This window comes from Gigantopelta aegis, chromosome 1 (genome assembly GCF_016097555.1).
Source record: "Gigantopelta aegis isolate Gae_Host chromosome 1, Gae_host_genome, whole genome shotgun sequence".
NCBI lineage: Eukaryota > Metazoa > Mollusca > Gastropoda > Neomphalida > Peltospiridae > Gigantopelta > Gigantopelta aegis.
The window spans coordinates 7,573,882-7,601,875 of NC_054699.1; the positions used below are offsets into that span (position 1 = coordinate 7,573,882).

The window sequence follows — 27,994 nt, forward strand, 5'->3', positions numbered from 1 at the left end:
TCCTCTCTAAGACTATATGTCAAAATTACCAAATGTTTGACATCCAATAGCTAATGATTAATAAATCAATGTGCTCTGGTGGTGTCATTAAAGAAACCAAACTTTACTTTTTTATATACAAGATTCACAACCAATTCTTGTTTAACAAGCTATACTTAAATGTAAATCACACGGATTGTAAAAACTGCCATTGAACGTAAGTATTTGACAATGGATGTTTAATAAGTACAATGAGGTCAGGGCTTCTAGATTATGGTAGCCCCACTCCCATGGCTAGTGATATTCAATGTTGGGCTAGTAAATAACTACTAATGCTTTGCCCGATGGCTAGTGAATTCTTTTGTTGCCAAATGTTGCAGCTAAGTCTATTTTGTAACTATAAATATCCTGCCTCCACCCCAACCCCTCCATGTTAGTATTTTTAAGCTCTATCTTGCTCTTTAGGTGACATACATGTATCTGATTATTACTAGTATTTAGTAAAATTGTATTAATTTAAAGTAAAGTATGGCTAGTGAATTTTTATTCGTGGCTAGTAAATTTTTTAAATCACTGATCCCATGGCTAGTGGATTTTATGACAATTCTAGAAGCCCTGATGAGGTAATGTTCGAGAAACCTTACATTTAGTTATCATGGACAAAATAGTTTCACATAGATGCTGGAAGATGCCGGAAACTGTTGCAAACTGGATATATATATATATATATATATGTACATGCATACATTTTATTATAACATGTGTACCGAATTTCCGTGTGCAGTACTGAAAAGTAATGGACAGATTTTTAATGGTTTAGCAGTGCAGGTTTATTTTAACTACATGTAGATAAATAACGAGAAACTTTCCAAGTCTTCACATGTTTGTACCCGATGGCAGGATATACATGTATGTATATTACCACATGACATGTAAAACCTGGTTACCCAGGCAACCATTTTTCACATACACCTGAACTGAGATTCTTTGATAAAAAAATATATATTATAAAAAATAAAAATAAAAATAGAAAAACCCCCGTTATTTGGATGGAATATTTGACAATGTATGTAACTTTAACATAATTTTCGTCCTGGTCCAATTTAAAGGCTAATCAAATGATGGGATGTATACAAGTCTGTCAGAAGTGATGAAAATACATGCAGGGAGTATATATATATGTACAAATACATTTCCAATTTGCACCTTTAGCTTATGTACGCCATCTTACAAACAGATACCCAGTTCCTAAAACCTATTTCTATCTCTGACTATAGTATAGTACAGTATAACAAACGTAACAATCTGCAGATTTCCATGTGTATACCTATATCTTAGAACCCATTCCCATAACTGGTTATTTGAATAATACAGCAGCATTATTCTTATATTATAGATCTTTCTTACACACCCTTTGGTGAGAACATCATTCATTATTTTTTATAACTCATATAGCGTTAACACACATACGTGAGATAACATTTTAAAGACGTATGACAGGCTGCTCCTAGGTGATGACCAGGTCATTAATGCCATACAATCCAATGGAAAAAAAAGAAAGGTCAAATCGATCACTCTGTAACATACAAGTTAACCTGAAATTAACTTGTCTATGACACACAAGTTAACTATAAGCGTTAGGGCTGTACATACGTTTTTGTTGGAAAAGACATTTAAATTGATTTTAAAACTGTTTTCTGATGATATGTAAGAAATGGAATACTACATTTGTGTCCGTTAGATACCCGTCATTTTACATCTTGTTATTTAAAAATGTACCCAACTCGCTTTTGCTCATTCGATATGTTTTTAAACAATTTGTAAGATAAACAGTATCTAATGGCCACTCATGCAGTATTCTCTATCTACAGATAAGTTATTATAACTAGAACTTAAAACCCATTTCCATTACTGGTAGTTATGGCCGCTTTCCATAAAAGCGATTCGACGCTTGATTTGTGCATTTCCATTTCTCTGTCTTTACAAATGGATTAATATGGAAAATTTGACATCATGAAAATGTATTTTTAAGCCACTTGTAAATATTTCATGTTATGACATTACCGCTCGGAAAAGTCGAGCACAGAAAAATTACTCATTGATATACTTTTTTATACATGCTGGATGCTGGCACATGGAAAAGATACTGTATATGCATTATATCGATAAATGTAAACGTTAAATTGTATCAATGCAGGCACAGCAGAAGTAGACATGGGGAAGGGGGTGCAAAGCAAAGTTTCTTGGAGATTTCAGGTATACTCCCCCGTAAAAGTTTGAAAACTAGATGTCCTGAAATGCAATTTCCTGCATTCTACAAGTAAATTTTATCTCTGCCTCAAGATTTATTACCAATATTTGTTATTCAGAATTGTTGGTGGTGGGGGGGGGGGGGGGGGGGGGGGTGATGACTAGAGCCCTCTCCCCTGCTCCGCCATGCCTGTAATGAAAAGCGGTTCCTAGAGTAGCACAATATATCATTCTACAGACTAATGTCATATTAGTTGTAGGGTATATATATATACATATATAACACTATACAATACAGATAAATATATAAAAAAATATGAATAGAACATGGACAGGCATCACTTCTATTAGATGACCAATATCAGACGGAGACCTGATTCTAACATGCTGAGGCAGTCCTCACCAGGAAAGGCAAATTGATCACCTTGCAACAAAATTGTTATCTGAAACTTCGTGTGATTATTCACCTAGTACCATTTCAGAAGAGTGATCTTCAGCTCGCCTTGATTTTGCTCTTGGCAAACACTGTAAGGTGACTCTTTTGACAAATTTGTTCATACATAACATGCCTGAATATTTAACAAATGCATGGTAAGAAAAATAAATAAAAAATAATATATATATATATATATATATATATATATATATATATATACATACACATGACAATGTGTATTCGATATGAGGTGTCAAAATTAATTGTAAGTCCTCGGTGTTCATCATGTTTCAAAAGTACATTGTAGCAGACTGACAAAAATAGAAGGCTATTACAAAGATGCCAACCCTAGTTAGAGTGTCATAGGAATCCAGGCTTCAAAAATAGGAATCCCACCCTCCAAAATAGGAATGTTATCAGTGATGGCTCAGGAGTGCGTTTTTCGACAGTTTGGTAAAGTCAAGTTCAACGCCATACCCAATCGGTAAACATCGGGGCTGTTCGGAAGACGGATTGCTAGACAGGTTTATTCTATATCGTCACGCTTTGCTATGCTCGCTATTCGGAATCCATAAGTTTTAAAGAACAAGGCAGGAAATCAATCTACGATTGTTGACGGTGAAGAGGGAAAAAGTTCCATTTCTCCAGTGTTAACAACATTTATGCCTTCCAAAATAAGATCCGACAACAAATATGCGACATTACAATTTTCTTTCTAATAGCGTAATCTGTGCTTTAAATTCGCAATGATTCCACCAAATTCGTAATGGTTGGCATCTCTGCTAGTACAGTGAAACCCCTCCAAACCGGACACCCTCGGGACCAAGTAAAACTCTCAATGGAATGTTTTTTCTCACAAATTTCCAAGATTTCCAGAGGTAGTGAAGTCTTGTACTGGTGAATGTGTAAGCACACTGAGAAACTGAGACACAAGAGTTGGATAATGTGACAGTTGGTCTTCGAGAGCATTACAACTACAGCCGCCATTCTCACAATCTTGTGTGTTAACGTCACAAATCAGCTTGGGCCAGGAAGGGACGAGGTCAGTCCGCTCAAGAAATATTTTACTTTTTGTGTCGTTGTCTCCAGTTCACTCCCATGTTATAATTCACATCTGTATTGACAAAAATGTTTGTTTTCTTTAACGACACCATTAGAGCTATTGGATGTCAAACACGCTACATTTTCTTTCCATTAGCAGCAAGGGATCTGTTATATGCACTTTCCCACAGGCAGTACAGCACATACCATAGTGTTTGATATACCAGTCATTGGGTGCTGGTTGGGACAGGAAAAATACATCTGTTTGTGACTCATCTCTCAATCTCATAAACTTCATAATTCCATATTTTCTCGTCTGGTAGTCCAATGTTACACCAGCTAGTTTATTTTTCAATTTCCATCTGTTGTGCCACATTAGTCTTTTCATATTTTCATCCAACCATCTCACTTCAGCTTAATCAAATCTCATATTTTTGTTTCTAGTCGAGCTCTGCAATAGCTCGAACTTAAGAAGAATCTGTTACATACGACAATTATTAAATGTTTGCTGAAGAGAAAATACTAACCTATGGCAATTTGGAGTCTTGTCTATTGTAATTTTAAACTAGCAACTTTTGCAACAAATAAAGACAAAACTAAAAACAAACAAAAATGACAATCGGCAATAATTTTAGACCCCAACATATGCTAGACCCTGACCTATGGTAGACCCTGACCCTGACCTATGGTAAACCTTGACCCTGACCTACGATAAACCTGGTCGTTTAAGGGGAGCTATCATTCTCGCTGCCCACCACTCCCCTGGGACTAGTTCAATGAGTAATATTTAGCTCCTCTTAGTATGTCAATTTATATGGCATTAATATAGTAAATTTAAAAAACCAGCAAGGGATCTTTTATATCTTTTGTAAGTTTGGGGAGCAATTAATCACTATCTTCAATTTTTGCTACAGCACTTCATATCACATCTATGGCAATTGCTGTTGATTAATTTTGAGTCCTGGTTGCTTTAAAAAACAAAATTCCATCCAACATGACTCTTGGTTCTTCATAGCAACCTCTATTTCTGTGATTTTAGTCAATCTCGTACTTCCCGTCCGGCTGTGTGGTTCCTCTGGGAAACCCGGGTCGCCTGATGGAAGCCATGGAGTAGGAAGAATCGGCGTTGCTCATGACGACCGGGTTCTGGCGGTCTGCACCGTCCTGCAGATGGTCTCCGAACGAGTCAGTCATGCTGTAGAGAAGTTTCTCCTTCATCGTCCTCGTCCGCTTCACGTGCTTCGGCTTGCCCGTCTTCAGCGACACCATCTCCGGGGTGAACGACGTGCCGAACAGGCGGATTCTGAAATCAAAGGAAATCATTCAATTGCAATACAATGTACAAAAAAGGAAAAGATTCCCCCTCCTCATACGTTTTTTTTGGTAATGAACTACTCAAACAAATTTGAAATAAATATTTGAAAAACTATACTATTCAATTGCAATACCAAAAAAAGGAAAAGATTTATATATATATATATATATATATATATATATATATATATATATATATATATATATATATATATATATATATCTCTATATATATATATACTCTTCAAAAGAAGAAACGCAAAACCACATTGTCGTAACATTTGGAGAATTGATTTAATTATTGAATGGTGAGTCCGATAATTACCAAATGTTGCAGGATTGTTCACAATTCACTCTAGTCCATTGTGAGTAAGTGATAGGACACACCACCAAGGTCAAGGTCATCTGGAGTCAATACCGGGTGTGGCCTCCGCGTGTGTTGACAACTGCCTGGCACCGCCTGCCCATTGAAGCAACCAGAGTACGGATGACGTCCCGGGGGATGGTGGCCCACTCGGCCTGCAAGGCTGCTGCCAGCTCGGGCAGGGTCTGGGGCTGTGGTTGTCGCTGTCGGAGGCGTCGGTCCAACTCGTCCCATAGATGCTCAATTGGGTTCAAATCCGGTGATATCGATGGCCAAGGAAGGACATTAATGTTGTTGTTCTGTAGGAAAGCCGTTGTGAGACGTGCTGTGTGAGGCCTGGCGTTGTCATGTTGGAACACTGCGTTGGCGTTGGCCATAACTGGAACGATGTGTGGCCGGAGGATCTGGTCAATGTAGCCCTGTGCATTCAGGTTGCCCTGCACGTGGACCAGGTCAGTTCTGCCAGTGTGTGAGATGAACCCACACCATGACACTACCCCCGCCGAATCTGTCCACTTCCTGCACGCAGTTTGCCGCATAACGTTCACCACGACGCCTATACACGCGACATCTTCCATCATGACGTCGGAACAGAAATCGGGACTCGTCACTGAACCATACCTGTCTCCATCGCAGTTGAGGCCATTGTCGATGAATCTGGCACCACTGCAGTCGGAGTCGACGGTGTTGTGGTGTTAAGATGCCACCTCGAACTGGACGTCTGGCACGAATTCCTACCTCACGTAGGCGGTTCCGTACGGTCTGGTCGGATATCCTGCGCAAACCTGGTATTGCTGCGGCTGTGGAGGTGGCAGTAGTCAATCGTTCCCGAAGGTGGCGTACCCGGATGTAGCGGTCCTGCCCGGGGGTAGTGACCCGTGGTCGACCGGATCTAGGGAGGTCACGTGTTGATCCATGTTGCTGGTAACGGTCCCACAGTCTGGAGATGGTACTTGGGGACACATGGAATGCCCTGGCAACGGCCGTTCTGGATTCGCCTGCGTCTAGTCGGCCGATGGCATTGTTTCTCTGCGGTTCACGGAGACGTGGCATGTCCTGGATTGTCAACTGTCGGCCAGATACAGAGGCCAGGCAAGCGAACACCCTGCACTTTTATACTGTCGGTGTTCATGTTGCACGTGCAGACAACGCACGTGCAGTGGTGACATGGTTTGCACGTGGCTGCGTTTTTGCGAATATTCACATTTTGGAACTTTATTGTACAGTAGATGCGTTTTATCGAATGTAACCGTGGGAATGTGTTTGGGACATGCAATGACCTTATATTCACAAACCATGAACCGGTAGGAAACATAAAATCGGAGTTATAACCCATTTGTACCCTTTTGCGTTTCTTTTTTTGAAGAGTATATATACAGTGAAACCCCTCAACATACATACAGTACAGGTACCGCTCAGCAGGCAAGATTAGCAACTTGACAATAAACAATTAAAAGGACTGATCGCAAGCTTTGGTATGGAGTTAACTACTGTAAACACATTGATTGTGTTGTAATTATAGTTAACATTAGCGGAGTTCGGGTTTGGGTTAGATGTCTTTATTAAGTTATGAGTGTGTTTTAAGGTCTTAAATGTGATCCTTCACAAACATGTCTCATGATTTGCTTCAAAGATTGACACAAATAACAGGGAATTTAATTTGCTGCCTTCCTATTGTGTGAATGTGTTGGGTTTTTTTTAAATGTTTGTTTAGCGAAATAAAGAGTAAGCAAAAGTATATGTTGGCTTTGCGTAGTCAATAGATGTTAGTAGTGTTTCATTTTCATGTCGATTTTCAACATGACGGAACGTCCAGCTAATTGTTGCCATGTTGAACTCTCGCTCGATGATAAACTCAAAATAATTAAAAGTTTCGAAAGTGTACCTAAACCAACGTTAAGATCTTTGAGTGAAAAGTTTAGTATTGGCAAATCAACAGTTGGAGATATCATCAAAAAATGAGAGGTTTATAAGGCAGAGTTTGAAAAGAATATTACTCCCATGGATGTTTTTATTTTTCTAAATGCTCATAAATGCACCATTTTTCAACATATTCTTGTTGTTCTTGTTTTAAAACACTTTAACACTTTCCCTATTTTATGGAGAACGGAAGGTATTTCTGTCCAGGCAGACCCCTGAAAACCGGACACCTCTGACAACCAGACATTTTACTTGGTCCCATGGATGTCCGGTATAGAGGGGTTTCACTGTATATATATATATATATATATATATATATATATATATACTTTTTTTTAATGAACTACTCATACAAATTTGAAATAAATATCTTGAAAAACTATACTATTCAATTGCAATACCAAAATCTTTTTGTTAACCAATTCTATTGCATATAATGTACATGTATGTAGTATACAAAGGATTGGACATAAATTTTCCAACTTACAAGGCCCTCTCCTAATTACAAACATAAAATTGTACAATAATGGCGACTATACAACTTTTTAATCAATAAATCAATAAAGACAACAAAAAAAAGAAAGAAAAAAAAAGAGAAAGAAATAAAGAAATAAATAAATTGAACTGAACTGAACTGAACTGAACTGAACTGAACTGAACTGAACTGAACTGAACTATACTGAACAGAACATGAAATGAAATGAAATGAAAATTAAAAATTAAAAATAAAATAAATATGTTCATAACTCTATGAATCTCAATTTTGCACTACTTTCAGCAATGCTTAGAAGACAAATAAATAGTCTGGGTCATTTTCTTTATTGCCAATTAATAAAATAATTGTTTAAGTTATTTGTTAATGTTGACTCATAAAATGTTATTGTTTAAAATTGTGCTAATGCATGAAAGAATTTGAAAATTCCCTGATTTGGCTACTGGCAGAAACCACAGAATGGTTATTTGATATTTTATATTCATGAAATACCTGTAGTTATATACTTGCAATTATAAAAACTGAATAAGTACATGTATTATCATTTTTGATGTTTCCAAAGTATGAAATCGAGGACTGCTTTACAAACTTATGTATGAACACCTTCGCATAAATGTGCAAAGCTGTTCATACAGTGTGTAAAGTATTCCTGTGGTTTATGCATGTACTTTCGTGAACATCAAAAACTATCATGTTAAAAACTCAAAACAACCAATCAACACATATACCTCTGAACAGCGAACAGTGTGACTATGATGACAGCTGAAAGAACGTCCACTGTCACCCACAGTGTCAGATAGCTGTTTGGAGACTGCAATAAAAACAAAAGTAAAATCATAAAAAATAATAATAGCTAGTGTTCGGATTTGGTTGGAATTTGACCATCAAATTTAATATATGAACATAAGAAAGAAAGAAAGAAATGTTTTATTTAACGACGCACTCAACACATTTTATTTACGGTTATATGGCATCAAACATATGGTTAAGGACCACACAAATATTGAGAGAGGAAACCCGCTGTCGCCACTTCATGGACTACTCTTTTCTATTAGCAGCAAGGGGCTGGAGCGAGAAATAGTGCAATGGGCCCTCTGATGGGGATCGATCCCAAACCGACCACGCATCAAGCGAGCGCTGTACCACTGGGCTACGTTCGCCCCATGAACATAAGAAGGACAGAAAGAAAGAAATGTTTTATTTAACGATGCACTCAACACATTTTATTTACGGTTATATGGCATCAAACATATGGTTAAGGACCACACAAATATTGAGAGAGGAAACCCGCTGTCGCCACTTCATGGACTACTCTTTTCTATTAGCAGCAAGGGGCTGGAGCGAGAAATAGTGCAATGGGCCCTCTGATGGGGATCGATCCCAAACCGACCACGCATCAAGCGAGCGCTGTACCACTGGGCTACGTTCGCCCCATGAACATAAGAAGGACAGAAAGAAAGAAATGTTTTATTTAACGACGCACTCAACACATTTTATTTACGGTTATATGGCGTCAAACATATGGTTAAGAACCACACAGATTTTGAGAGGAAACCCGCTGTCGCCACTACATGTGCTACTCTTCCAATTAGCAGCAAGGGATCTTTTATTTGCGCTTCCCACAGGCAGGATAGGACAAACCATGGCCTTTGTTGAACCAGTTATGGATCACTGGTCGGTGCAAGTGGTTTACACTTGCCCATTGAGCCTTGCGGAACATAAGAAGGATTTGAGTTATAAGTACCATGAACCTACTGTCGTGTTCAATGGTATACACCCTAAAAACCATCACTGATTGTACTTTTAATAACTACACAAGTATATAGAATAATGTTTCTTTATAGACACATGAAAACAAACACGAATCCCAACATATTTACATCAATGTCATCATCTAAACTGATGAAAAGTACAGTTAACATTTTCTCTCACAATCGATTAAAACAAAATATAAACAGAGAATGGCAATTATGTGGAAGGAACGGCCATATGTACAAGAAGCAAGCACCTATGGCAAGACAAGGACTCAATAATATAGCGGAATTTTTTTTTTTTTTTTTTCACTTTTCTTTTTTTATGGTTTGGGTGTACCAGACTTGCCAACTGCTCCATTTGATTATCATGTAACCCATCTAGATACAATTAACTGGGTTCTTCTTAATATTTTAAAACCTTCTAAATGTCATGTTTACAGAGTAAATAAGTAAACGGCTATGTAACTTGGGCTCAAATTGTTTTTTAAATGCTATATCCCCACAGGGAACACTTTACTTCAAGCATACAAAAATCCTTTTTTGTTTTTGTTATTTTGAAAACACTTTTACTTTTCTTGTTACGTCAAACCAAACTGAAAGTATTTACAAAAAACATTTTTGTGGGAGGATGGGAGAGACTATAAATGCCATTTATAGGCAGAGAAAGATTAAACGAATTCCACAGAAATAGCTGTCTCATCTACCATGAAAGTTTGCAGTGCACTGTGATGAACATCCATAGGTGCAATTATATACCAAGTTTCATTGACCTAGGTCTTATAGTTTGTGGGAAACTGATCTAAACAAGAAACTTTAACGCAAAAGTTAATGCTGCTGCAGCTATCAAAAAAATAATACCTATATCTCGCATTTTTCCTTTAAAAAAAAAAGTGACAACAAACGACTACATAATACACTGACATTTTATAAGAACTTACCAAATGCCACACTGGACGGTCGACAGAGTCGATCATGTGACACATATCTGTCGTAACGGAATGAATCCCCATGCACCAGTAGAGAGAGAAAAACCACTTGGAGTTCACCAGATAAATGTTCACAGACATGTTGGCATTCTCATACTCCCTGTCAACAGACAAAAACACATCATTATTAAAGTGAATATCCTGAGTTTGTTGCACTGCAGCGATAGAAATTTTTCATGTCCACCGGACAAGTACATTGAGAAATCTACTTATCCAGCAATATTTTCACTTGTACAAATAAATGTTTTGTTTTATTCAAGTAAAAGGACCGGGTTTTTTATTGCTCAAAATTAAAGGACATTCCTGAGTTTGCTGCAATTTTTGAGATGTTATCGACTAACAAAGACGTTTTAACGATTGTAATTACATATCAAATATATATTTATGCATAAAATATTAGTGGCTGTATATTAAACATATTTCTGATCATTCTAATATTTGTACTAGGTTAAATTTAATTTTATTTCCTAAAATATAAATTTTCTTGTTTTTTACGAACTTATTTGAAAACAAAAACCAATTTGGGCTTCTTACAAATATTAAGACGACCAGAAACACATTGAATATACAGACACTGATATTCTAAACAAGAAAATATATTTAATATGTAAGTTTAATTGTAGACATATTTTATTAGTCGGAAACATTTTACAAGGCAGCAAACTCAGGAATGTCGCTTTAAACTGCACTGAACATTTTCACTTGTCCACTGGACAACCATTGAGGAACATTTTGCTTGTCAGAGCAGATTTTCACTTGTCAGGATAAACAAACAAGACTTAGTTCAAAACACTGCATTGTAACATGTTTACGACCAACAGATCCTTTTTGATGATTAAAATTACACATTAAAGCTATTTTCCTGGTTACAATGTCAGTATCTGTATAAACAAGATGTTTGTTCTCGTCCTAATGTTTGTAATAGCCCAATCCAGAGTTTACCTTCCAATAATTCTGTACGTATAAAATATTCTTGCCCACTGCACAGGTTATCCAGCTTTTGCATGGTGCTAGAAAAATCTGTCTGACCCTAGGGCTAGATAAATCTGTCTGACCCAAGGGCTAGACGAATATCTGCATACGCGTGACGTCATAACTCGTGTTTTACGACGATTGACGTCTTAACTCATGGTTTTCAAAATTCTGTTTGTCATTTCATGTTGTATCATTGTTTTAAAAATATTTAAACAAATTAATAATTTCAACTTTATATTTGCATTTTTATGTTGTTGTAAGTTGGACTATATTTTTCAGTGTATGATTAAATGAGTTTATTGTTTGTAGGTGAAATGTTTACAAATCGTTCAAAAATAAACAAACCGTATGTAGCTTACAAAATTAATGTTTTGTTGCTGTAATTAAATGGGCAAGAAAAAGAATAATTCACTGTTGTTAGGTATAAAGAAGGCAATTCTAACCCTCGGGACAAAACATTTTGTCCCTAGGGTTGGAATTGCCGTATCTACATGTATACCTCACAACGGTGATGGATTCTTTTAATATATACTAGTATTACGACTTCAGTTAAATGAAAAATGACTGCTACAGACCTTAGCACATGACCATAAACACATTGGATATACAGACACTGGTATTCTAAACAAGAAAAGGTACCGTATTTGATATGTAATCTTAGTTTCAAAAAATGAGGCTCTATATACATGTAGATCAAAACATCTTGCAAAGGCTGCAAACTCAGGACAGTTCAGGTAAAGGTACATTCTTAGTTGCAAGTGTCGTATTTTATTATTACACGATGACACATGTAATTGCGATGGATAACTACAAAATAATCAATCCCACTTTGCATAATTAACACTGATCTCGGAAACTTTCAAGGCTTTAAATTCATTTTGAAAAGTGGGAAGCAATCTTTGCTTCTCAGATTTAACTTGGAAGTAAATGTGAAAAACTGGGAAGCATTTCTAAACTCATGGTGTGACTTTAAAAAAAAAACCCACCCACCTATATGACTGAGGAAAACATGAAACAAAAGAAACAGAAAAATAAAATAAAAAGAAACAAAAGAGGTGGAAATCAAAACGTTGCTTGTGAAACTGATAATGAGAAAGCACATTGTGAGTTTGGAGATGGTTAGGGGCAGATCCAAAAAATATTTTTCTTGAAGGGGAAATTGAGAAAACTTGGAGTGTTTTCTCTTTTATAGATACATTACCTGTCCTCAAACAAGGGCACCCCCCCCCCCCCCCCCCCACGCAAGTGGTCTGGTCCAAACATCCTAACAGCCAATGGGATGGCCTAAATTCTTCTACTGCATACTACTCTCTAGTTCCGGTCACATGACTGTAACTTCCTTCTTTTTCCCTGAGCGCATCGCACGGAGAACAGGAAGCGAGGAGGCCCGGGCGGGATGAAATCTTGAGGACAAGTAATGTATGTATAAAAGAGAAAACACTCCAAGTTTTCTCTATTTCTTTAGACATTACCTGTCCTCAAACAAGGGCAGCATTTAAAAGATGGTGGTGGGTGCCGAGATCCGTAGATGCTTGTGATAACTCCCCAAACCGGAAAGAGGCTGACTAGTGGAAGAATGAGGCCAACCTTGGTAAGCTCTCCTCCTAGGGATGCCCGTCACAGACCAATGCAGGTAATGTTAGTAATAACAACCAGAATGGTGGCATCCGTCAGCAGTGGCAGGTGCGACTCATAGAACAAAGGACCAGGAGGCGGCAGCCACATCTCATGCTGGTTCTGACAGGGTGGGAAGACGTAGCGACCAGGGATGCAGGTGTTAGGTAACCCTCATGTATTGAAGTGTTAGTAATAACAAGCGACAACCTAATGAGGTGCATCCGTCAGAACATTGAACAGAACAAGACCCCCGAGTGTTTTCTGTCTAGTACACCAAAGAACTGTTAGTTCAATAACGACAACAAATAACCACATGCAGTGCAGGGTAAAGGTTATCGAGACAAAAGTTCCGGCACCAGTGCGTGAACTGTGCAAAAGAACAAAAGTCTAAGCAATCCTCACCTGTCGATTCGATGGACATCTCGGTATGCAGGCCAGAATCAGACAGACATCAACGGTGACGAGGACGGCTTGTATTCAACAGAGTCTGTGCAGCAACAACCGGACCCAGATGATGGAACCCCTCAACGTCTTCTGTGGAGATATCCCTCAGATAATAGTTGGCGAAGATGGAGTCCGTAGCCCAGAAACAACCAGTGATAATGTGCTGAATGGGTGTGTTGCAGTGCAGGGACATTGTGGCAGCCAAGGCATGGAGTTCATGCGGAATAGAAGCAGATGGAGCAGGTAAACCCTCCTTCTGATAGGCGGTCAGGATAGAAGACCGGATCCAGGTGGCCACCGTGTTTTTGGTAATATCCCTCAACCGACTCTGGTTACAGGAGAGGAAAAGTCTCTTGCGATGTTGTCGAAAAGATCTGGTCCTGTCAATGTACTGGTGCAGGGCTCTGACAGGGCACAACACCAAGTCCTCAACATCCGCTGGACCAAAGATAGAGGAGAGGGCCTGCACAACATACGAACAAGGCGCTTGGTCTGGTAACTGATTCTTTGCAACAAAGTTCATGAGTAACCCCAAGTTGACTGCACGCCAATCTCGGTGAAAACGTACCAAGTCTACATCAAGAGCATGGAGTTCTGAGACACAGGCAGCCGTGGCAAAACCGAGTAAAAACACCGTCTTCCGCGGCAAGTCTTGCAGGGTAGAGGATTAGATCGGCTCATAAGGTGTGGTCGATAACGCTCGTAACACCAGATTCAGGTCCCATCTTGGTGGCCAAAAAAGGTGTACTTGATCCTGAAGGCGAAACCCTTTGATCATCTTATGGATCTCAGGAATACCCGATAACTTCGGCTCCAGTAGCGACATCACGAACAGTAGCGATGACTGAAACGTACCCAGCGATGGTAGACCCCTTCAATCATAAAGCGGTCCGCAGATACAGCAAAAAAGGTATCTGGATCGTCTGAGGTTTGAGTTTTTACCGGACACACCATCGGTGAAAGCAAAGCCATCTGACGTTGTAAGCCACAGTAGTAGATGATCTGTGCGCTTTCAAAATGGCCGCCGTAGACTGCGAAGAAAAACCTTTCTTCCTCAAACTCTTGGAGATAAAGTCCACGCGTGAAGTTGGAACAACTGCGGACGTGGATGGTATAGTCTTGACGTGGGATGCAGCAACAGATGATCCCAGTCTGGCAGCGGTAAAGGATGTGGATCGGCAAGACGTATTAGATCTGGATACCACATCCTGGATGGCCACATCGGAGCAATGAGCAACAGGCGACAATGGTACAGCTGAAACCTCTGAAGCACCCTTGGAAGGAGGATTGGTGGAGAAAAAGCGTACGCGTCCATCTGTTCCCAGCTGATGGCCAAGGCGTCGAGATCCAGAGCTTCTGGATCTGGCACCGGAGACACGTAAACACTCAGCTGATGGTTGAATCGTGTGGCGAAGAGATCGATGTTTGGTGTCCAAAGTCTGTCGCACACCCATCGAAAAGCTTCGGGATGGAGCATCCATTCCGTCGGCTGTGGAGACGACGGCCAAGACAGTGTGTCGGCTAGTACATTGGAAACCCCTGGAATATGGCGAGCCCGAAGTTGCAGCGGAATCTCGCCGACCAGCTTGTAGACATGATAAGTCAACTGCAGCAGACTGCTGGAGTGGGTTCTGTCGCCAATGAAGGATAGCATAGTAGACTGCCAACAACTCTAGCAGTATGATGTGGAGTCCGAGTTGACCGGGAGACCACAACCTTGAAGTAGTCTGGTTGCTGAGATGGGCTCCCCAACCTTCCAGTGACGCGTCAACGAACAGGTGATGAGTGGCTAGGAAGGGCCGCATAGAGACACCGTCTAAGACGTTTGATCGGAGCTGCCACCACTGCAGGCTGGAGCGTAGATTGTCTGGGAGCGAGATGGAGCGCTGCAACTGGAGACGACCTCTGAGTGTCAAATCCTGGGCGGAAGTGAGGAGACCCAGGAGACTCTGCCAACCGTGGAGTGGTGAGGCTATGGCAATCATGGTCTGGATCTTCTCCCAACAGTCTAGAGGAACTTGAACGAGGCCAATGTCGGGTCGAAGCCAAGCGCCTATGAACTGTAGAGACTTCTCGATGTTGATAATCCAAACAAGATGCTTGAGAAAGTCCATGATAAAGGCAACAGGTGCAGTAAGACCTGTCTTGCTCTAACACTTCATCAGGCAATCGTCGAGGTACGGGTAAAAGGATATACCTCTGCGATGCAGGAAGAGGGACATCGGAGTCGTGATTCTGGTGAACAGCCATGGCGCCATGGATATCCCAAAGGGCAGGACTGTCCATTCGTAATGCCGACCCTGTAGCACGAAGCGGAGGTAGCGATGACAATCGGCATGCATCGGAACGTGAAGGTAGGCGTCCTTGAGATCTAGCGAGGCAAGCCAATCCCCCAGTTTGATCACGGCAAGGACATCTCGCAACGTTAACATCTTGAAGGACGGAGGAGGAAGCAGGTAGTGGTCGTTGAAAAACGCCAAGTTGTGGATCATTCGCAGCTCCGGAGAATCTTTCTTCGGTACGAGGAAGATGTCCGAGTAAAAGCCGGGTGTTAAGCGTGCTTTCGAAATGCTGCGAACGGCTCCCTTCTCCACCAGTTTGTTGACGGACTCCTGTAGGACCTTGACTTGTGATATGGAATGCCGCGGTTCTCGAGGTGAAGTGGTCAATGGAGGGATGCAGACAATTGCAGACGATACCCTGTCTTCAAGATCGACGTGACAAACGGATCTTGGCAAAGTGTCTGCCAATTTCGCCAATAACGGCAAAGTCGACTTCCGACCATGGATATTTCGACCGGTGTGTTGCACACCGGAAGCGTCAAAACCGAGTCGTTGTTCTGGTTCAAAATCAGGGGCTGGCGTAGGTCAAGACAATCTGAGCAGTCCAAGATTTGTTGGCTGGCGCCAACGTCGACCTGGAGGACCAGATGGTCGTCTGTCCGGAAACCGTTGAGAAGGTTGACCTCGAAAGGAACCTCTCCAGCGCAGATGGTGGTTGTGTAGTGAAAGTAGACTTTCGCTTCGTGGATTCCAACGTCGAAATAAGTTGTAAAGCTTTGACAGTTGCTGTCGACTGTTGGTCCTTATCATTGGCCGTAACCACGTCAGAAACCTTGCCTGCAAACAGCTTTGTTGCGGACCACGGTTGAGCTAATAGCTCCTTCTTATGCTGGAAATCCAAGGTTGACTTTTTCACATAACCCTGGCGACGGTATTGCATCAACATCGATGACATAGAGGTAACTGAACACGTCAGGAAAGCCAGCATCTGCGCCGATTGTTGAAACAGCGCGTAGCACCGTGCATCTTTTGCCTGGGTGGCCATCGCAGCAAGGAAAACGTCCAAGTAAGACAACATAAACAAGCAACTTCTCTGGGCAGTATCCATGGCTTGGACCTGTTTGTCCGTCAAATCCACAGTTGACGATTTCCCAAGACGGTGAATATCTTCATCCACAGACAGAGCCCCATCTTTAAAGGGCATGTCAAACACCGGATACATACGGTGATTCCAAGACGGGAAGGCGACAAACGACGCTGTGTCTTTAAAGATGCGATCTAAATCCGTCGCCACGTCGGATATGAGTGTACCGGCTGCCAAGGAACGGATAACCACATCTTCTGGAAGGACATCAGTCGCTATCATCGGTGTCGGTCCCTTCTTGGACGGCGTTGGTGGATGTGGCAAGGACGGCAACATGTCATAGACGTCCGCCAAGCAATCCCTCATAGTCATATGGTCAGGAGAGTCAGGCTCATCAATGATAGAAACCGCTGTAGGCGCTGCATCCCCAAAGTCTCGGAGCACAGGCTAATCGATCTGCCGAAATGGAAGCCGCCGGTGAACCGGACCGTGGACGGTCCCGTCGAGAACCCTCGGAGGCCCTGGAAGTCACATCAATCGAAGGTCGGCGCTGACGATCCATGGAACCCGTAGGGAGCCGTGCAGGTCGTGGGGAACGGCTACGGTCCCGGCTCCGATGCGCCGAAGATGACTTCCCCGCCGAAGATCGGTGAGCTGGCTTGTCAGAGGGCTGTGTAGGAACCGCAGGCCTGTCATCCGAAGTCTTAGGTATCGGTAGAGCTGAAGAAGCCGCGCCCCCTGAAGAGGGGACTTACACCGGACCTGACCCTGAAACCGCCGGTTTGGGTAAGGTCGCCATTGATGCCATTGTTTCTTTCAGCATGGTCGGTAGAATTGAACGTAACACTTCCGCTATGGAGTCAGCAATTGAAGGCGAAGATTCCACTTTCTTGGTTCTCGCTGACACCACCTTCAGGTAAGCCGCGAACTCGACATCAGACAACCCCGAACACAGGTCGCATCTTGAAGTGAGGCCACACGGAACACGACAACCCGGACGTAAATCATGAGGGTCGCCGCCGGCAGTAACTTTCTTGCAGCGTAAACAAGCTCGAACTAGTCGCTGAACATTATCAGACATGATAATAATAATTTTTCAATCTGTGAAAAGAAAGAAAAACCATCATAACACAAACATAAAGCCGGTAAATAGCGAAGAGAAAAAGAAGGAAGTTACAGTCATGTAACCGGAACTAGAGAGCAGTATGCAGTAGAAGAATTTAGGCCATCCCATTGGCTGTTGGGATGTTCGGACCAGACCACTTGCGTGGGGGGGCAGGTGCCCTTGTTTGAGGACAAGTAATGTCTAAAGAAAAGGCACAACTCGTCAAACAGGCATTAGATTGAAAAATAAACAATAAAAGTAGAAAAAAGGTCACTTGAATTATTATTTTTTTGAAAGGGAAAAGGCACAACTCGTCAAGCAAGCATTAGATTGAAAAAAATAATGATAAAAGTAGAAAAAATGGGGGCACTTGTAATATTTTTCTTGAAGGGAAAAAGGCACAATTCGACAAACAGGCATTAGATTAAAAAGATAATTTTCAAAAAAAGTAGAAAAAAGGAGCACTTGAATATTTTTTGGGGGGTGGGGGGCAGGTCCCCTGCTAACCCCCACTGGACCTGCCTCCTGTCAATGTCGAGCCTTATCAAGTGACCTACTCACTGAACTACAGTCGGCTCTTTATGATGTTTAAAACCAGGAACAGCCTCCATACATACTTTATTTTCTTAGTGGAGAGTTGCCCATAATGAGCATGAACCATAAATACATTCAGCTATATGTGATGTTTAAAACCAGGAAGAGCCTCTATACATACTTTATTTTCTTAGTGGAGAGTTGCACATAATGAGCGTGAACCACAAATACATTCATCGCTCTATGTGATTTTAAAACCAGGAAGGGCCTCTATACATACTTTATTTTCTTAGTGGAGAGTTGCCCATAATGAGCGTGAACCACAAATACATTCATCGCTCTATGTGATTTTAAAACCAGGAAGGGCCTCTATACATACTTTATTTTCTTAGTGGAGAGTTGCCCATAATGAGCGTGAACCACAAATACATTCATCGCTCTATGTGATTTTAAAACCAGGAAGGGCCTCTATACATACTTTATATTCTTAGTGGAGAGTTGTCCGTAATGAGCGTGAACCACGGATATGTTACTCTGCCTCAACTCGGATATAGAGCCCAGCTGTTCCGTGGCGACGACCGTCACTCCATCTGGATTGGCGACATCTCCTGTGTTATTAAACCACCAAACCTGCAAGTATCACCAATCAATCAGTTAAAAAAGTTTGTTTTGTTTAATGACACTACTGGAGCATATTGCTTCAGCTACTGGATGTGAAACATTTAATAATTCTGACATACAGTCTTAGAGAGGAAACCGGATACATTTTTCCATTAGTGGCAAGGGATCTTTTATCTGCACCATCCAATAAACAGGATAGCACATACCACGACCTTTGATATACCAGTTGTGGTGCACTGGCTGGAATGAGAAATAGCCCAATGAGCCAACCGACAGGGATCGATCTCAAAACCAACCACACATCAGGTGAGCACTTCAGCACTGAGCTTTGTCCCGTCCCAACCTAAAAAACAATTATCTAAGAAATGAAATGTTTTTACCTGACTAAAAGGAAGACCTCCAGTTTGAATTGCCTTGATAGTCTGGTTGACACAGCCATCGTGGAACGGATGGTACTTATTGGGACATAACAAATCAAACATGAGGATTTTGTTCGACTTGTGAGCTATGCTGACAAGTTCCGAAAGAGCTGGAATGCTCTGATTCGACACTAGACGTCTCTCCTCGTCAGACAAATCACCAGCTGACCACATCGGATTATCCTGAAATTCAGATACACATTGTTAATACAACAGATGTTGTTTTATTTCAAACACTGCCCTGTATTTGAAAAATAAAATGATGTCAATAACCGGCTTAACTTATGTTAGTAGCCAGTATAAACTTGTAAACAAGGGAAGTACATGCAACTCTTTGAAATAAACCAAGTTATTTTTAAAACTGTTAATAAAAAATAATTAAAAAAAAAAGTTTCTGGAAACCGATGTACAGGTTATCGTAATTCATCATAATTTAGGCTGTGGTGTTTTTGCTTTAAAAAATATGGAGAATGAAGAACTGTTCTAGACTTTCTTGACAAGTGATAACTAGGGTCTCCACGAGTACGGTCAAAGTCTCGCAAGACTCGAGTCCGTTCACAGGACTCGAGTACCCATGCAAGGAAGAGCACTCTCATTTAATATATTTTTTTGATACTTTGCCATATGTTTGTCATCGGATACATTATAGGACTATGAAACATGGAGGAAAATAAAAGTGTGGAATGCAGTACAATGGCATAAATTGGCATCCACATTCAGCACTGTAATCAAGATGCATAATGCTATTTCACTTTATTCCTTAGTCCAATTATCATAATTATAGCGTTGGGTACTCGGGTCCAGATAAAGTTTGACGCTTGAATACTCGAGTCCAATAGTTTGGACTCGTGGAAGCCCTAGTGGTAACCTTCTTATAACCTGAACGACCATTCTCGACTTATTTCAATGCCTGTTGTTTCTCTCCATCGTATTATTTTCAGGTATTAGAATTCTTTTTACCATTTATTGACACTTTACGTATAGCGACTTGCTGGTATTAACATTACAGAATACATTTATTTATTTTTTACGTAAGGCGTAAAAAAAAAACATTGTGTGTTTCCGGTTTCCCGACCGACCCTAATTTTACGCTGCGACCCCAAAACATTTTGACTACCAAAAAACAAAAAACAACATCTACCGCGATTTTTGCAGACAGGTTATATGCAGTATGTCAAGAACACAGTTTTAATATATAATATAATAAAAAAAAAAAAAAAAAAAAAAAAAGGTTCCCTACCTGCCTACCCTATTTTTTCCAGAGATGAAACCTGAAGCACACATATATCTTTTTTTTGCCTAATCAACTGTACGGTGCGTACCTTTAAAAACCAATACCCTGCATTCAACTGTCTGAGATTGGAGAAGTTGAAAAACGAAGCGTCCCTATCAACGAAATCAGGAAAGACATCTTCTACATTGGTTGTTCGACGTAGTGACGAATCGTGCATGAGAAATGGCACACCATCAAAACTGAAAAACAAAACAATTAATATATCTATAAAAATATGTATTTTTAAATTAATGTGCTCAAGTGGTGTCATTAAACAAAAACTATAACTTCAAAATATGTCAAAATTACCAAACATTTGACATCCAATAACTGATGATTAATAAATCAATGTGCTGTAGTGGTGTCAGTAAACAAAGCAAACTTTATCCAGATAGCAGGCGGGACGCAGCTCAGTAGTACAGCGCTCATCTGATGTGCAATTGATTTAGGATCAATTCCAGCCAGTGCACCACAACTGGTGTAGCAAAGACTGCTATGTACTATTCTGTGGGATGGTGGGATGGTGCATATAAAAGATCCCTTGCTGCTAATTGAAAAAGGTAGCAGGCTTCCTCTCCAAGACTATGTGCAAAAATTACCAAATATTTGACATCCAATAGCCAATGATTAACATACATTTGTATCAATGTGCTCTAGTGGTATCATTAAACAAAACAAACATTAATCTTAATATATGTCAAAATTACCAAATGTTTGACATCCAATAGCCGATGATTAATAAATCAATGTGCTCTAGTGGTGTCATTAAACAAGACAAACTTAATCCAGATGTGTTTCAGTTTTGTGTGTTTCAGGTTTGTAGATTTAAAAACCTTACTGTCTATTTTCACAGGATCAAACTAGGACATGTGACTTTAATAGCATCACTGACGGTAAATGCCATAGCTGTGATATGTACTGGCATAGGTCACGGGGTTTACCAATGGCAGGTTTTTGACGCTGCATAAAAATTACTGCAGTCGCTTGAAGGAATACCTTTTAGTTTTTAACTTTTGTTTGTTTATTTGTTGCAAAGGCTACTGGTTTCAAATAGCTGTACACAGGTTTCATAACTGCTGTCAGCAGGCGTTTTACCTATGGCAAAAACCATGATCCTACAACTTTTGATATTATAACTAACATGTGATAGTTTGCACGAAATGTCGTGCCCTGCAGAGGTGTAGAAGATCATAAGCTAGATCAACTGCCTTTGGTGGAAACGGCAAGTTCTCCCCACCCCCAATCTCAACTAGTGTGTCACAAATGGCTACATCAAAAGTTATGGTATGTGCTGACTTGTATGTGTGAAAATAAAACACCGCTTTGTGCTATTCAGTTAAAATTTAATCATGTGGTCTAATGTGGTGGTAGTATGTTTCTTCTAATTATCTTGTCCCATTGTCAAAATAAATATTTATTCTGATGAACAAAAGAAAGAAAGAAATGTTTTATTTAACGACGCGCTCAGCACATTTTATTTACGGTTATATGGCGTCAGGCATATGGTTAAGGACCACATAGAGATTGAGAGAGGAAACCTGCTGTCGCCACTTCATGGACTACTCTTTTCGATTAGCAGCAAGGGATCTTTTATATGCACCATCCCACAGACAGGGTAGTACATACCACAGCTTTTGATATGCCAGTTGTGGTGCACTGGTGGGAACGAGAAATAGCCCAATGGGCCCACTGACGGGAATCGATCCCAGACCAACTGCGCAAAGAGCAAGCATTTACCACTGGGCTACATCCCACCCCTGAGGCAACAAAACACATACCTGATTCGAACATCACTTTCTAAACCATAGACATGGTATTTATCTGCATATTGGAAAGACAAAACAGTATTTTCTGGAACTAACTACAATTAAAGAAGAAAAAAGAAAAGAAAAAGCATTAAAAGTAATTCATCACCATAAATTAAAAACACATGCACAGTTCATGTTAAATGCAGTTTATTATGTGGAAGTAAAAATTAAACAGTTCTTGTAATTACAAACAACACAACTCATTTAGTCAAAAATATACAATAATAATAATAACTGATCTGTTTAATATAAATCAGGCAACAATATTTCAAAATCTCAGGTAACCGGAAGTCAGTTCACATGAGTTTTAATTAGGTAATCGATTGTTCGGTTACGTGATAATAGTTCTCTAACTGATGAGTTAGGTCTACCTAATTCTAAAACACTTGAACTACGGTTCTGTGCTACCTTGGTGGTTCAAATGTATTAAAAAACAAACTGATTTTCACTTTCATTACTGATATATGGTACTTTTAATTTTAGAATGTAATTCACCACGTAACCAATTGGCGGTTCTCATGGTTTTGAAGTTGCATAACCAACACGCGAACAGGACAACGGTTATGGTGAAATATTGTGCCCTGTAAATGATAATCGCCTTTTGCATAACGACATCACTTTCAGCATTTTATTCATGTATACATGTAACACTAGAGAAAACTTGAGGTGTTTTCTCTTTTATAGATGCATTACCTGTTTTCAAACAAGTGCATTCCCCTCTTACGGCTAGCAGTCGGGTCCGAACATCCCAAAAGCCAATGGGATGGCCTAAATTCTTCTACTGTATGCTCCCTCTAGTTCCAGTCTCGTGACTGTAACTTCCTTCTTTTTTTCTTCGCTGTTTGCACTTGTTTGAGGACAGGTAATGTGGAAAAGAAATCAGTTTTCTCGGTGATGTCAACTAGTCAAAATCGGGTAAATCTCATAACAGGAAAAAGGTTTGTAAGTAATATACACATATTGAACTTACCCCAGAAGCACCTCGGTGGGCAAAGACCTTTGGTTTTGGTGGCAAATTTGTCACAGAGACGACACACGGCGAGTTTATATACAGCGGTGATATATACAATCCCATCATTAAGGCAGTAAACATGAAAAGCCAAAACAGTTTTAACACTGAAATGAAAAACAAACAGAACAAATGTAACAAAGAGGTGATCACATGACCAGAAACAAGACACTCATGAAATAGGAAGAAAAAAAAATTGTTTTCTCTGTTAATGAATACTTATCCTGACCTCTCACCTTTGACCTATGGCATTCCCAATCCCCATTTTGTGGACTGGTCTAACAGAAAACAACCAATCAAGCGGTTAAAATCTGATCACATGACCGCTAATTCCTCCTTCTTTTTCCATCAGTGTTTAACACCATGGTTTTATTTATTCACTGTATCTTGAATCCATAATGCATCACCAAAAACATATAAATTATGTGAATTTTTCTACATATTTCACATTAATTTCAATGACTAAATTCCCAAAGACAAAGAAATCTCCTGACCACACAATGAAAGACAGAACCATTGGCATAATGCATCTTGAAAAATATTAATTATGTGAATTTTTCTATATAAAAAAATGTTTTCTGCATTGTAAGATGTTTCTGACTAATAAAATAGTTCTACAATTAAACTAACAAATTAAATATATTTTCTTGTTTAGAATATCAGTGTGCCTATATTCAATGTGTTTCTGGTCATCTTAATACAGTATTTGTAAGATGCCCAAACTGAATTTTGTCTTCAAATAATTTCGTACATACGAAAAAATATTATTATTATCAGAAATATGTTTAATATACAGCCACTAATCTTTTATGCAGAAAAATATATTTGGTACGTAATTACAATCGTTAAAAAGTCTCTGTTAGTCGATAACATCTTAAAAATTGTAGCAAACTCAGGAATGTCACTTTTATTTCATTGACTAAAAGAAAGAAATGTTTTATTTAACGACGCACTCAACACATTATTTTACGGTTATATGGTGTCAGACATATGGTTAAGGACCACACAGATTTTGAGAGGAAACCCGCTGTCGCCACTACATGGGCTACTCTTCCGATTAGTAGCAAGGGATCTTTTATTTGCGCTTCCCACAGGCAGGATAGCACAAACCATGGCCTTTGTTGAACCAGTTATGGATCACTGGTCGGTGCAAGTGGTTTACACCTACCCACTGAGCCTTGCGGAGCACTCAATCAGGGTTTGGAGTCGGTATCTGGATTAAAAATCCCATGCCTCGACTGGGATCCGAACCCAGTACCTACCAGCCTGTAGACCGATGGCCTAACCACGACGCCACCGAGGCCGGTTTCATTGACTAAATTGTGAAAGACAAAGAAATCTACTGACCACACAATGAAAGACAGTACCACTGGCCGGCTATAACCCATGACAGCGCAGTCATAAGAACAACTGCTCCTATTTGCAGGAATGGTCCAGTTATCTGAGAGAAAAAAGAGAAGGGTAACATATTAGGAAAATCTAATAGTGTATTTGACATTTAACACCAGCCTCAGCAGCATTATGGTTAAGCCATCGGACTAATAAGACTCCATTATAATTATGTGGTCATTATCCCACAGACTCCTTACACTGTGGTTTTACATTATATAAATAATAGTTTCATATACATACCATTTGTGACACCCAATAGCCGAGATGTATTTTTTGTGCTGGTTGTCGTTTAACATTCATTCATTCATCCCACATACAGGATAACACATACCACGACTTTAGATATACCAGTCATGGTGCACTGGCTGAAAGAGGAAATAGCCTAATGGGGCCATCAATGGGGATCGATCCTAGACTGAGTGTCTATCAAGTGAGCGTTTTACCACTGGGAAGGAACAACATGTTTTGTTTAACGATACACTCAACACATTTTATATTGGCATCAGAAATATGGTTAAGGATCACACAGACATATAGAGAGGAAACCTGCTGTCACCACTTCAGGGGCTACACTTTTTCGATTAGCAGCAAGGGATCTTTTACATACACCATCTCACAGACAGGATAGTACATACCATGACCTTTGTTAACCAGTCGTGGAGCACTGGCTGGAACAAGATATAACCCAATGGTTTATCACTGAGCTACATCCTATACTTATAATCTAGAGATTGCAGATTTAAGTGTATTTCTATAAAGTGAAAATAATGCGTGGACATATAGAAAACTCACCTGCAGTGACAATAGAACCGTGGACCACTCAGAAGACCACAGGTTGTCAACGATTATCGTCATGGTGACATTGCCGGTGAGAATCAAAACAATGCAGATCTTGTGCACCACATGCATGTAAATCTGATGACCGTGATATATGTGAAACAAACATAAAACCTGCAAACAAAAGTAACATGTGACTTCAGTATATTCTCATGTATCTGTACCAAACATACAGATTGCTCCAAAATCAAAGTAGCAAACACTGCTCAAAATATAAATACCCAAAACAATTATGCCCCAAGTTAATAGATGCTGACCTCAGAAGATATATCACCTCCACACCACTGAATTAGTAAGCTTTGTATAATTACATCATAATAACCTGACACCCATTTCTGAACTTTCACAAATCTCCAGCAGTTATTAATGATATTAATGCACTAAAAACACCTTGCAGTGCTCAAAACAGATAAAATACCTGTTGTTCCCAAATGAATGAGATCTAAAACCTAGCTGGTACCAGGTAACACACGTGTACATGTAGGAACAATTAAAGAGATTCCCCAAGTCTTTTGCCCAATTAACTTAAAGATGTCTTTGACTAACAGATCACTGTTAAACTAAAATCACATTTTAAATAATCTTTCTTGTTGGGATATCAGTGGGTGAAGTCAGAGCACTTCTGGTAATGTTTGTGGTATTAATTTATTTACTATTCAAAGACGCAGACTCTGGTTCTAACCCGTAAAAAAAATGGACACTTAAGTTTAGTTAATTTACAAACCTGTAACTCATTTGGATAAAGTTATAATAGAGTGCAAGAAGAGTGTGTGATGTTAAAACAGGAAATATCCGTAAAAGTGGACTTGGAACTCGAATCAATAAACCGCTACTTCTCAGACGCACATGTGTTTTTAAAAATATGAACAATGCAATTTTTGGTATTAGAAACACCAGGATCACTAGGATGACCAGGAATACTTCGGTTCTATGGAAATGGATAATCTAAAGAATAAAATATAAGTAATGTTTGATTTCAGTGATTATAAACAGCTCTAATAGTGATAACTATGCTGTAGTGTTTAAAGACTAGGGTCTGTCCCTTTAATACTGGAAATCTTGTAAAAATCACGAAACCGAAAGTCTGTTATCCGACCACTGGCCTTTATCATAACTCAATGTTACAATTTGTATACAACGCAATGTTACAATTTGTATACAACTCAATGTTACAATTTTTACACAACTCAATGTTAGTATTTTTACTCTTTATTTGTGCTTCTTGATGACCTTGTTACATGTATATGCATCAAAAAGTTCTTCCCTGATTGGTTAATATAGCTTGTAGTTAACACATGGTGTTAATATTTAAGATAAACCAATGAAATTGTGTTAATGTTAGTCTTCGGTATTAACTTGTGTTGGTCAAATGACAGGCGTAGCAGATGGTTATCAATGGCCATCTATAGTTTCATTTTAACCAGTTATTTCTTGTCTTAATGACATCACTGTCCCAGAAGGTTATCAATGGCTGTCTATAATTTCACATTAACCAGTAATTTCTCTTCTTAATGACATGACAGTTAGCCAGGTGAGATTTACAGAGTTACACTCACCGTGATAACCGGCCTCGGTGGCGTCGTGGCAGGCCATCGGTCTACAGGCTGGTAGGTACTGGGTTCGGATCCCAGTCGAGGCATGGGATTTTTAATCCAGATACCGACTCCAAACCCTGAGTGAGTGCTCCGCAAGGCTCAATGGGTAGGTGTAAACCACTTGCACCGACCAGTGATCCATAACTGGTTCAACAAAGGCCATGGTTTGTGCTATCCTGCCTGTGGGAAGCGCAAATAAAAGATCCCTTGCTGCCTGTCGTAAAAAGAGTAGCCTATGTGGCGACAGCGGGTTTCCTCTAAAAAAAACAGTGTCAGAATGACCATATGTTTGACGTCCAATAGCCGATGATAAGATAAAAAATCAATGTGCTCTAGCGGCGTCGTTAAATAAAACAAACTTTACTTTACTCACCATGATAATAAGGATGTAAGCAAACGAAGCAGCAGCAAAGCCTAACAGAATTCTGTACCATGGAACCCACTTCCCTAGATGGTGGTACA

At 39.8% G+C, this 27,994-nt stretch overlaps 1 protein-coding gene across 1 annotated transcript; it reads right to left on the minus strand.

Annotated features, from left to right (window-relative positions):
- LOC121370188 (glycerophosphodiester phosphodiesterase domain-containing protein 5-like) lies at positions 1 to 27,994 on the minus strand. Its single transcript, XM_041495305.1, has 11 exons — positions 27,906 to 27,994; positions 25,893 to 26,051; positions 25,056 to 25,149; positions 23,670 to 23,815; positions 22,670 to 22,752; positions 20,941 to 21,091; positions 19,580 to 19,801; positions 19,057 to 19,208; positions 10,490 to 10,637; positions 8,526 to 8,608; positions 1 to 5,009 (listed from the first exon to the last, which is right to left on the minus strand). Exons 1-11 carry the CDS (start codon positions 27,906 to 27,908, stop codon positions 4,742 to 4,744), a joined length of 1,509 nt encoding a protein of 502 aa, XP_041351239.1. The 5' UTR covers positions 27,909 to 27,994; the 3' UTR covers positions 1 to 4,741.